This window comes from Erithacus rubecula (assembly GCF_903797595.1).
Source record: "Erithacus rubecula genome assembly, chromosome: 1".
Classification (NCBI taxonomy): domain Eukaryota; kingdom Metazoa; phylum Chordata; class Aves; order Passeriformes; family Muscicapidae; genus Erithacus; species Erithacus rubecula.
This window is the reverse complement of record NC_136658.1, coordinates 15274289-15287031: the sequence shown is the minus strand read 5'-3', so window position 1 is coordinate 15287031 and position 12743 is coordinate 15274289. Positions and strand designations below refer to the sequence as shown.

At 40.1% G+C, this 12743-nt stretch overlaps 2 protein-coding genes across 11 annotated transcripts in view; both read left to right on the top strand.

Annotated features, from left to right (window-relative positions):
• PHLDB2 (pleckstrin homology like domain family B member 2) overlaps positions 1-1497 on the top strand; it is a 65578-nt gene extending 64081 nt beyond the window's left edge. For all 10 annotated transcript variants that reach the window (XM_079318418.1, XM_079318412.1, XM_079318413.1 and 7 more), the window contains one exon: positions 145-1497. In XM_079318418.1, the coding sequence (XP_079174544.1) occupies positions 145-285 (141 nt within the window). In that variant the 3' untranslated portion in view covers positions 286-1497. The remainder of the gene's footprint in view (positions 1-144) is intronic.
• A 1948-nt stretch (positions 1498-3445) lies between these two features.
• ABHD10 (abhydrolase domain containing 10, depalmitoylase) lies at positions 3446-10520 on the top strand. Its single transcript, XM_079318673.1, has 5 exons — positions 3446-3589; positions 6320-6503; positions 7294-7405; positions 8334-8471; positions 9465-10520. The coding sequence occupies exons 1-5, from the start codon at positions 3496-3498 to the stop codon at positions 9804-9806; spliced, it is 870 nt and encodes a 289-aa protein (XP_079174799.1). The 5' UTR covers positions 3446-3495; the 3' UTR covers positions 9807-10520.
• Positions 10521-12743: the final 2223 nt, after the last annotated feature.

The window sequence follows — 12743 nt, the reverse complement described above, 5'->3', positions numbered from 1 at the left end:
ACAAACACTTTAAATGCATCTCTGCTGCAATATAAATGCAGTGGTACAGCATTTTATCTTTCTTCTTTATCCTATTCCTAAATATCCCTGGAAGCAATTCCACTTCTGGTACTCTTTTGATATGTTCTTTGTGTTTTATTGTAGAGTCCCAACCCCTTGCTGACCTTCAGTGTTAAGACCCACGACCGCATCTACTACATGGTTGCTCCTTCCCCAGAAGCCATGAGGATATGGATGGATGTCATTGTCACAGGAGCAGAAGGCTACACCCACTTCATGCTGTAATACAAGGGGAGCAACAGGGCATCCTGCAATAACCTGACTAATGAAGTTAGCCATAGCTAGTGACAGCTGAAAAGCCAGTGAATAATAAAAACCCTGACATGTCCTCCTTATGATGTGCACCCAAAACCTCAGACTGAGAGGGGGTTACAAATGCATTGAGAAGGGGGGGGTTGTTTTCTGTTGTAATTGATCTTCATAGGAATGAACGAGCTAAAAGCTCTTGAGAGAATCACAGTGCTCCAAAATAGGTAATCAGGCAATTTTAATTACAGCATCTTGACTGAATGATAAGTTTCTACAAATTCTCTTATATAAATTCTCTTTATGAGAATGTCTTCATAAATTTACACTGAACAGTTTACAATTGTGTATGTTCTCATTGGTATGCAAAAATTCTAGTAGTGTAACAAAAAGTTGTAATAAGCATATATTTTAATATGCAACATTCGACATTTATAAATGATTAGGTGACTTTTTAAAACTTTTAGTCAAGTATTTTATAAAAATACAAGCAAAAAAGCAGCCCTAAGGTACACACAGTTCTTGCCTTAGTAGTTAAGTGTTACAACAGAGCCAAAGAGTTACATGATTCCCTTACATTTTCCTATTGTTACTTGTACCTAACTTTCTGTAAGGGAACAGTGCCAAAACTCTTAATGACTTTTAATGTAATTAAATTGTTATATTCTGTGTGTTTAAACACTTTGTGGCAACAACTGTATGTTTAAAGTTTGCATCTATGGAGCTCAACAAAAAAAAAAAAAAAAGAAAAAAAAGAATAGCTTTATAAAGATGCATTTTTTTCCACAAGGATGAGAAATGGAAACACATGTATTAACTTCCTCACAAAGAGAGATTTTTTTAATCTTCCCTGTTGAACAGAATAAGCTGATTCTGGACCCTACAGCAATTTTCTTTTATGTAGTAAGGTCCCAGTGTGGTTCTAATCTTGCTCTGTGCCAAGTGAATGCTCTGGAAATCTCTCAAGCACTGCCTGCCTTGATGCCAGCACCAAAATCTCAACCTATCTGAATTCTTTGGAGCCAAGCTTTCAGTCCCAGAGAGTTGTTTTGTTGTTTAATGTATATCTGCACAGAATAATGCTGTCAAATAGAATAAAAAGAGAGAGGTGAGTTCTAAGAGTTTACACTAAGCAGTGTATGAATAAAAACCCCTGAAAGTTTGAAGCAGTAGGGATTGAGATTCCTAAAACAGCAAAGATACTGAGGGTGCAGTGGTCTCTCATTTTAAAATCACCTCCAAGTCAAGTAATATTGCAAAAATATAAATTATTTAATTGAAATGAACTTCAAGAAAGTGTCATGACTTTAAAGAGGTTCTATTTCAGTAACTGAAACTTACATGCTCTGTGGTTTGTGTACTAGAAACCACATTGGCCTTTTTTTTTCCTTGATGAAAAGTTAATGGCTTTTGATTGAACAAATAAAGTGAAAACAGAATAGAAGTATGCTGGCAGAATATTTTTGTTATACTTTTTAAACCCTGTAACTGTAATGAACAGGTTCGTGATATACACGGGTGATGTGATTGTTCTAGCATGACAAATATCAGTTTCTACTTGAATCATAAAAGAAGAGACTGTTGTTGCAAGATAATTGTTATCATCTGTGCAGATCACAACCTGTAATCTATAATTTAAAACACTATCAAGTAAATTGCTTTTGTTTATACAGTTATTATTTTTCCCTGATGTATCTTGATTTTACTCCTAAGTATAGTTATAAAGGTTTTCTAATAATTTTTATATCCTGCATGATGCAATGAAGGCATTTCAATAAACATTTTTAAAAATACACTTGTGTCAAATATTTTCTTGTTGCATTATCCTGAGACGTTTCTGTTTGTCTTCTAAATAATTGTATACAGTCATGCAAACAATACTGTATTTCTCAGTAACACTTAATTGAACTATTCCATGTATTTTCTCATAGAAGAGCTAAGGAAAATAATCTTTGGGAGGGCAGTGAAATTAGGAGTGTAGTCTGTTTCCTGCATGTACATAATGTAATACATTTGTCATTTTTTATTAACCTGTTTGAAAAATTTATCACCAGCTTTGGATGTTGACAATTTTAGGGGTTTTTTGTGTAACTGCAAACCAGAAATTGGTTGAGTTTAAGGATTTTGACTTAAACATGACCTGAATGGGAGTATTAACTCACTGTGGAAATGAAAACCAGTGTGGTTTTATGACTGGTTTGTTTTCACTAGGTTTGCCATCATCATCATGAAGTGGGGTGGGTTCTGTAGCCATGCACATCACGGCAACATAAGTAGAGCAGGTGATTAAAGCCCTTCGAGCTTTCCTGCCTGGGAGTCAAATACCTGCATATCCTGAAGGTTCTCAGGAAATTGCAAACCACAGTCTGAGTCTTAAAAGCCTCCTCTGCTGTGTGCCATGACCTGCAGGTGCTGGCCTGATGCTGGGGTGGGAAACACCCTTAGCTCAGCAAGCCCTGGCCTTTCCTGGCGTTCATTTTCATGTGCCAGGGGAGGCTGGACATCAGGAACAATTTCTTCCCAGAAGGGCCTGTCAAGCATTGGGATGGGGTATCCGGGTGGAGGGACATCTCTGGAGGCATTCAACAAATGGATGTGACATATGGTGGTCCAGTTGATGTGCTGGTACTTGGTCAAAGGCGGGACTCGATGATATTTGAGATCTTCTCTAATCTAAATGGAGATTCTGTGATTATTTTCTTTCCTTTGTAGCTGCCATGACCTGTATATAAAAAGTACCTAAAGACATAGTTTTGGCTCCTGTGCTCATACACCTATAGCTGAGGGAAGGTGAGGAGGTGCGAGTCCATTAACGAGGTTCCTTCTCAGCCGCCGGTTCTCCAGCTGAGCAGGCCCAGGCCTTTCCCCGGGCCTGTCCAAGGGAGGCGCTCCCCTCGCCCTCGCCGCCTGCCACAGCACCCGCCATGGCAGCTGCGTGTCCCCCCGTCCTGAGGGGCTCAGAGTGCACACAGCGCTCCGGAGTGCTGTGTGATCACCTCCCTCCACCTGCAGGCACTGCTCTTCCCAGTGCACACCTCAGGCCTTGGCTGCAAGGCACAGCTGGGAAACGCACGCGGCACGTTTAAGCTTTTTGAATTGACAGAAGGGCAGTTTCGCAGGGCGGCTCGGCCCTGCCCGCGGCCCGCCCCGCCCCGGCCGCCTCCCCACGCGCGTGCGCGGGCGGCGGCCATGGCGGCCATGGCGGGAGCGCTGCTGCGGGCCGGCCGCGCCTCGGCCCTGCGGGGATCGCTGCCGCCGCTGAGGGCGGCCCCGGCGCCCCTGGGTAAGGGAAGGGCCGCGGGCAGCCCGGAGCACAAGGGGTGCCAGGCGGAGGGGACAGGAGGAGTGTCGGTGCCGGCCGTGACGGGCAGCTGCGGGTGGCACCCTGTGCTCCATCGGGAGGGGCCGGGCGCGGCCCGCTGGTGCGGATGGGATTCTTCAGCTCCGCTGCTGACAGGCCTCTCCTCCCCGCCAGGCCCCCCGTCAGTGCATAGCTGCTTCCCCACGTGTGGTTTGTTGGCTCAGAGCTCTTGCCCCTGGTGCATTTTGAGGAATCGTGCGCCAGTTCGCTTGCTCGGGTGCGGAACGCGCCTGTAATCTCCGCCAGGTTCAGAAAAGCTTTGCTGCATCCACTGCTGAGTGAGACCGGTCCCTGCCCGAACACGCTGTGCCCCTTCTTGATGTCTCAGACGCCGTGCTTGTCTGACCCGTTGAGTTTATTCACTGTCTTTCATTTGACAGGTGAATCTCTTCTAAGGTTGCTCAGTGGGTAAAATTTACTTGCCACTAGGGGTGCACATTTTGTAGCTGCATAAAAACTTGAATACAGTAGGACTTTGTTGCTGTGTTTTTCTCCCTTTCTGTGTAACAGTAGCATTATCAGAGTATCTGTTTATTTGAGTGTGTCTTTAGGTGCTTGGGGACCAGGCCAGGCAGCAGTTCCTGCTGAATGGAAACCGGGTGTGGAAGAGTTGAGTCCATTACCTGTCACAGCAGCGTTAATCTGCTGCTGCTGCTGGCAGTGGGGAGATCTCAGTGCAGGAACATTCCCAGAGTTGTTCAGGGAGCTTCTGTGGCTTTGATGTGTAATGTAATACTGGTCTCAGTCAGAGTTTCTGTTGTTCATAACATGCACAGTGACTCGGATATGAAGAGAATTCCATAGATGCCATCAGGCATGGGTTCTGTGGTCTTTCTGTAGCTATCACCTGTCTGTAACTTGCTTTTATAACCACTAATACCCGCCTTGTACCCTTCAGAAATGCTTCCCTGCTTTTACCAAGGTCTTTCCTAAAATCAGGAGGAGAAATTACTGGGTAGCTGCTAATGGTTTTGTCTAAAGAGAAATCTGAAAGAGTGACTGCATTGAGCTTTGCTTTTGGTTGGCTGGGTTTGCATTATTCAGGTTGAAATTGCTGATGGTGCTTCCATTAACTTGTTAAATGGAAGAATAGTTTGTGAAATAGCTTAGACAGTGGTTGTGTCTTGTAGCTGCAGTTGGAAGCCCTGCCCAGTGCCAGAGTAATTTGAGGACACCTCCAGAGTGCTGCAGAATGGAAGACAAGTGGCTTCAGAAATGGCTATCGGGTCTTAAGGGGGAGAAAAATACTCTCAGTTATTTTTTCTATTAAATTTTGTGCTTCTTGGTGTGTCTCCTCTTACTGAAGAAGTGTCTGGCTTAGTGAGAGAAACACACAAATTAAAAGCCATAGTTTGGATGTATCTGAATACCTTTACTGTGGAAATCACTCACCCTTATAAATAACTCATGCCCCAGTAGGATAAAGAACTACCTCATAGTTTGAGGAGCAGTTTAATGGTTTTAATCTGTAGTTCAAATAATACAATTTCTGTTGGACTGTAGGAAAGTGCTGAGTGCCAGCTCTGCACCCTGTTGAATGTGTTATGTATCCACACTTACTCATGCACATGCAAGTTTAACAACAAACCAAGCCCCCAAAACCCCTGGAATGGAATCTCTCTGACAGTGACAGAACAGAACTCAAGGCTGCAGGACAAAGTGCTGTGATACTGTCAGGGCCTGTGTTTTGCACTATTTGACCACCCCTGGGAAGCCCTTACACTTTATTTTGGGTTGCATAGTTTCTGTGGCCACTGTCAAAGAGCCAGTTATCATCTAATCTAAGAATTAAGAGTGTCAAAGTCTTAGAAGACTTGACCAAGCTTTCAGTTTAACAAATACCTTGCTGAGTTGGATAATACAGTGGATTAAGTCTCCTTAACAGCTCTCTACGAATTACTTGTCCTCACCTGCAGTGGAAGTACAACTGACTGCTAAAGTTAGATTAAATCCTGTAGCAGCTGTTGAGATTTAGCAGAATTATTAATTAGTTAGCATTTCCTCTGTTAATCTGTTTCCTTGATGGATGTTATTTATTTCATTTGGTTCAAACAATGCTAATATTTTATGCTCATCATGATGAAAAAGTTAGTCACAAGATTATTTCCCAATTCTTGATTATGAACTTGTCCTTATATCTCCATATATTGTGTAGATCTAGGTTTTGATAAAGTTTTATCCTCCAGCTTTCATTTTCATGAAAAATTTGTCACCTCATGTACTTGTAAACTTCCATTGCACAGAGTACTCTAGTCTCAAAATTATGCTTTTTTGAAAATAAAAGGTTTAATTAAGCAGATATTAAATGGGAAGATTTTTTTGTATTCAAGATGGTATGAAACATGAGAACTGATGAAGTCTGGGAAGCCTTAGTGTTCATTTTCAGTCAACCACTCTGCTGATTACTGAGTGAACTCTCTCTGTGGCTGGCCTTTAATGATTTGAGAATGAATCACAATAGCCTTTCTCATTCAGGTTCATCAGTACTTGTCAGTCATTAAAGAATATAGGAGATGCTTTTTTCTTCTTTTTTGAGCCAGAATACCATCTTTTCACATAATATGTCCATATTTGCCAAGCCCTGGGTTTATACAAATTTGTGTTTCTGCCAAGGTTATAATGATGATTGTACTAAACAGCTTCTCTTATTAGTTTGCAGGCTGAAGTCATCTGTCAGCTTTCTTACTCGACCAGATCGACCAAATATTGCTTATCAGAAACTTAAAGGGAGGAATCCAGGGGTTATTTTCCTTCCAGGCTTCAATTCAAATATGAATGGTCAGAAAGCAACTGCCCTTGAAGATTTCTGCAAATCATTAGGTCATGCCTTCATCAGGTACATAGAGGAGTATTGCTCTTGACAAAATGGAAACAGTCTCATGGGTTCTGGGAAGGGTTTTTAACACAAACAAATAAACTTTGGCATTTGGATCGGGATACTCTCTCTGCTAAGGGAGCTTGTATACAAGATAAGAAGTCTCTCTTCCACTTCCAAGTGTAGGATTTCTGTCAGTAGAGAAACTGAGGTAAATCAGGAGAATGTATTCTGAGAGTAATTCAGAAAATTCTCTAATTTTCTGTAGTCTAACCAGTGCTGCATGTTACAATCATGCTGCAGGCATAAAAAATAAAAATTAAGGAGTTGTTTTTTAAGTTACCACTCTAAGCACTGTCCTGCCTGCCAAGTCTGATTAAGTTACCCTGTCTCTTCTATGGGTTTAGAAGAACATGCCCCTGCTTGGTGATGCTGTCCTTTGATAGACAAGATTGAATGCTGTATCATAAGGCCTCATTTGGGTTCAGTGTTTAAAAGAGTTTGTACATTTTAAAAATACCTTTAAAATTGAAATGTTCTGAGGGTTTGTTTTTTTTTTCTCTAAGGGAAATTTTTTGTCTATTCTAGTAAATTGTGATGCTATATCAAATAATAGTGAATGCTGCATAACTTAGTTGTGTATGTTGTATTTAAACTGGTTTTGTGTATTTCTGGTCTTACTGATAAACAGGACCAAGTAGGAAAATACTCATTGTGGCATCTTGTCCCCTGCTGATTTGATTATAGAGTAGTATTTAGTTAGTGTCTATAGACAGTACTGTGACTTTTATGTTGATGGTTATTTTTTCAGATTTGACTATACAGGATGTGGAAGTTCAGATGGTAAATTTGAAGAGTGTACAATTGGGAAGTGGAGAAAAGATGTTCTGTCTATACTGGATGAACTTTCAGATGGACCACAGGTTATATTTTATTTTTAAATATAGAATGCTGTTTTTCCCTCAGGGTAGAACCTTGATCAAAAATATGCCATACTAGCTCTGGTCAACATTAGCTTTTGCTGAACAGCTGACACACTTTCAAGCTGAATCATTTGAGAGGTTGTGTTCACAGGTGCTCTTTTGCAAGCAGGTAGGTCACAAAATCATGGAAGCATGGGTTGGCAGGAACCTCCTGGAGGTTGTTTAGAATCTCCTGCTCAGAGCTGGGCTGTTGACCCAGAGAGTCTGAGAAAGCCTCATAATGGAGGTGCCACCTGACAGGGAATTGTTCCAGTACAGCGTGCCACTGCTAATGAAAAAGTGTCACTGTCCCACACTGATGCATTAATTAAAGGATTTGCAGGAAGATTACGAGATACTCCATATGATTAAATAGTTTTAAAAAAGAGGCAGGAGAAGTGGCATTTGATTTCTTCAGTTACTTGAAAAATTACTGTGAGAAACTTGGAATCTCCTACAAACCTAGAAATAACTAGTATTGTGTTGAAAACAATTTTGTATTATGAATTGCTTTTGTTTACTTCTTTCACTGCACTGAGCCTTTACCATGAGCATCTGTCTTGAGAAGGAAACATAAAAGTATGCATATGATACTGAATTGTTTCAACTCTCATTTTGTTTACAGTGTTTCAGGCTCAGACAGCAATAACCAGCCATGCCAAACAGAATAATAAATACCAGATCTTGTGGTGCTTACTCAGGCAAAATCTCCACTGGAGGTGACAGCAGTTCTGCCTGGGTAAGGACAGCAGGATTATGCCCAAGGTTTAAATAGTTAAACCAAGTGAAAACTGATACTGTGTGCAAGAAGAAAAAACCTATTAGTCATTTCCTGTAAAACACTGTATTTTCATGTCTTTTTTTTTTTTTTTGTTATTTCTTTTTCCAGATTCTGGTGGGCTCCAGCATGGGTGGATGGCTGATGCTTCATGCTGCAATAGCACGCCCAGATAAAGTAGCTGCTCTGGTTGGAGTAGCTGTAGCAGCAGATCACGTTGTAACAACTTTTAAGGGGCTTCCCATTGAGGTAAATATTGATGGTTGGCTTTTGTGCAGTTTTAAAATCTTACCAAGAATTTTTAAAATTATATTATTTGAACTGTATTTTTCCTGAAAATTTTAGATTTTCTGTGATTAATCTAAGCTTACAGTATGAGACTAGAGTGAGCATTAGCCAGAGTGTGCTTATATTACTGTGGTTTAGAGGATGTGAAGTCAGATGCCTGCTGTTTGCAGTCTATTAGATTTCAGTGTTGAATATCTTATATTTGTGTTGGAATTGGATCCTTGTGCTTTGAAGGATGGAGAAGTAGCCACTAAAGTAGTTGAGGTGGCACGACACAGCTTGTGTGCACAGCAAGGAAATTCTTCAGATTAGTTTGTTTGCAAAGACTATAAGATTTAGGTAGTGGGAATTGCCTTTTTGAGGTTCTTCCTTGATGGTAATAATGTCTAGTCTTCAGGGAAATAAATGATGTGTTACATGGCAATAAATAATATGTACTTTAGAATAATTTAGAATATTTTCCCAATTTGTTTGGATTTTTTCCAAGGTACTTTATAGTGTCAATATTACTATTTGCGACTGTGAATCTGAAAATACTTAAGAATCTTAAAATACTGTTTAAAGACACCTATTGTGGCAAAGACTGAAAAGACTGATTCACTGGAAAATGTCTTTTCCCTAGGATTTCTCCTAGTTGGAGGATCAGTGAACTGATCGAAGCCAAGGAAATTTACTGTTTCTGATAGATTCTGGCTAAGAAACTTAACTTCATTGGTGAATTTTAACTAGATGAATTTTCAGGAGAGGTTTGGAGAGCAGCTTTTGTGACATGGTAGGAGATTTGTCTTCTCAGATGCTGTGAGGAGAACAGGAATACCTTTTTGCTAATCAAAATGAATAAGGTGAAATTTTATGCCTGGGGGAGTTTTACTGCTTTGGAACAGAAATAAGTTGAGGTACTCTTAGGTACTCCTAGCAGCTATTTCATCTATTCTTTGGTCTCTTTTTTTATAGGCACAAAAAGAAATAGAAGAAAAGGGTGAATGGAAGTATCGAACAAAGCACAATGAGGCAGGCTATTACTCCTTGACCTATGACTTCATCAGAGAAGCAGAAAACCACTGTGTGCTTAATAGTCCCATTCCTGTGACGTGTCCCGTGCGCCTTATCCACGGCATGGAGGATGGTGACGTGCCCTGGCAGATCTCCATGCAAGTTGCTGACCGTGTTTTGAGCAAGGACGTGGATGTTATCCTCCGCAAAATCGGCCAGCACCGGATGAGTGACAAGGAGGATACAAAGCTCCTTGTCAATACTGTTGATGATCTAATTGACAAGCTGTCAACAGTAGTATAAGCTGAAGAGTAGCATTAGTGCATGAACTCTACACCTGACTCTTTTCCTTGAGTAACAGAAGCCTTGTTCTTACCCAGATGGTGGCAGGCCTGTGACTGTCACAGTAGGAACTGAGCTTTATCTGCCGTTTCCTTACCTCTGTTCCATAAATACAGGTATTGTATTATTGCTGCATTTGCACACAGTCCAAAGTGTGAAGGAGTGCTGCTATTGTGTTCAGAACCTCTCCTTCACCACTTGAACCATTTTTTTCCACAAATTTCCTAAAATTTTGTACTGACATGCTGATTACTTTTTGTTACTATTGGGCTGTACAGTAAAACTTCATTTTCACATCTTTGACACCTATTGTTGTCCTTCTGCTGTAACATCGTTTTATCTTATGTCTGAAACCATCTGTGCAAGGCAAAATACAACTTGAGTGTTTACTGAAGTTAGTTAGAATAGTGAGTACCATGAAACACAATAAACATTTCAGATAAATGGTTATTTTGTTCTGAAATGCTGTTAAAAAGTGGAAGGCACACCCTGATGGTGTGCTTGGGGTACTACATAGGGAAGAATTTGACTTAAGAATGCAGGGCCTCAAAGCCTTAAGAGCTCTTTTGTCTGTGCTTATCGTAAGAGTGTGTGTCATCTTCTCCAGGCTGCCTGTCTGTCATTGTTCATTTGTGGGCATACTGCTAAGGGAACAATAAATAATCTTGGTGTAAACTGAAACTGGATCAATAAGGTGACTTTATAGTAACTTCTTCAGAGTGGGGAGAACAGTGCCACAGAGCACTGCTGCTTCTTTCCCATGACTTGAGAGGTGTGGATTACTGAGAGGTGTGTCTTCTTCAGCTATGTGAGTCCAACCCTCAGAAGCTGTAAATGAAACTTGATAGCTGGATAATTCTTAAAATGTAAATTCACAGAATTTAATAGGGAATAGACAATTGCAAATAGGACTGTTACCTAGGTTTTGTACAGAAATACGGTGCCATTCACACACTTGAGAGAGAGGAGCTTAGGTGAGAAGCTGGAATTAGTTCAGGCTGGCCTTAATGTGTAACATCAGTCAAAAGCATATAATTGTTTCAGGGTTTATTATTTGAATTAGTAAATGGCATCACTATTGTTACCATAGAAGACTAAAGCTACTGGAGGTAAGATATTTCTAGAGTTTGTCATTTTCAGTTCTAGCTGTGTCAGTAGAAGTGTGCTGAATGGTACTTTGCTGAGGTAGTGGATTTTAATTTAAAAAGCAACAAAACACAAACAACTAAAGTTTAAAAAAAAAACAAAAAACCCAGCATCAACAAGACCTAAATTTCAGATGAGTTCTTGTGAAGTACAGTTTTATTTGGGTTTCAGTACTGCAAAAAACCAAAAAGCTATGTTGCAAAAAATTTGATAAAAGAGTAAAAAAATGATGGCCCTTGTTTAGATGCAAATTTTCTACTTCAAGTGTACCAATTCCCTAAATCAATTAGTCATAGAATTGTGGAAGAGTTTGGATTGGAAATTACCTTAAAGATCTTCTAGTTGCAGCCACCATACCATGGCAGGGATATGTTCCACTAGACCAGGTTGCTCAGATCTCCATCCAGCCTGGCCTTGAACACTTCCAGAGATGGGGCATCTACAACTCCTGCAGGCAACCTATTCCAGTGCCTCACAGTAAAGAATTTTCCCTAATTATCTGATCTAAACCTACCCTCTAAGTTTGAACCCGTTTTCCCCCTTGTTCTGTCACAACATGCTCATCTAAATAGTCTCCATCTCAGGATAATCTAGGTTGGGATAATTGCTTGAGGAATTAGAACATTTCATTAAATCTTCCCTAGTATTTCTGGCATAGACTGTTCTGTTTGTATCACTATGCAATTCACTTTAGCTTTAAAACCTCTGGAATATGTTTTTAACTTTTGAGAAAGTTAATGCAGATTGCATTCCTGGAGTTAGAGCTGTGTTCACGTTTAATACTGTTAAGCAGTTATCATCTTTACGTGTGTTTGTATGACTTGCATCTTGATAGGACCTTAAAAACAGATTTTGCAAGTTTTAAAGATGCAGCCAAATTAATACTATTTCAAAACTTTGTGCTCTAAGCCATGATAGGTATTTTTAATCCAGTTCTGTCACATCTTAGATTGGTTTAGCTCATAATGGAAGAAAAGGCTGAAACTGGACTGCAGTAATTCCAAGGTAATTAATTTTAATTAAAGCCAAGAGCTACTAGTTGTAATATATGTATTTTTTTCTTCACACATATTAAAGTCACTGGAGTGACTGAAGAATTTTAAGCCTTTTTTTTTTTTTAATAGGGAGTTATACCTGCAAACATTCAATTTAATGCTTCATACAAGGAAAAGGCTTTGTGTGCCTGCATAAGCTGTAGCTGTGTATTCCTAATGAAAGAGTTGCGTTGTATTTGTGCTTCATGTTAGCCTTTGTTAAATAATTGATATTTTACAGGTGAGGTGTCTGTTGCAATGCCTTAGAGCAAGATAGGTGAAAACAAATGTGAAGTGGTGCAGTTGTGTAAATAGTGTTCAGGAGGATTTTTTACTTGTTTGCTGTTGGTCTTTTGTGTTGTTGCCCCCTCCATTATTCTGCTGTAATAACATGAAGTAGGAGAATTCAGTATAACAGGGTTGGCACAATTGTTGGGAATACAAAACTGCAGCATTGGTTGCTGAAAGCACAGCATTACTGAAAACTTAATCCTAGGGAAAGGATTTTTGCTGCCACTTGTTCTGTAGTTCTGTTTTCATTCTCTGCTGGCTAAGTGGGGATCACTGGTAGCATTTACAGTACAGGTACACCCAAAGTTTTTTACATGGCCTAAATGCAATGGCAGAGATGATAATTTCTTCATAAAGACAGTATTCCAGGTAGTGTTTTGAAATTCAGGGAATGCCAGTGTCCTTCTCTCTGTGTTCACTTTTTATT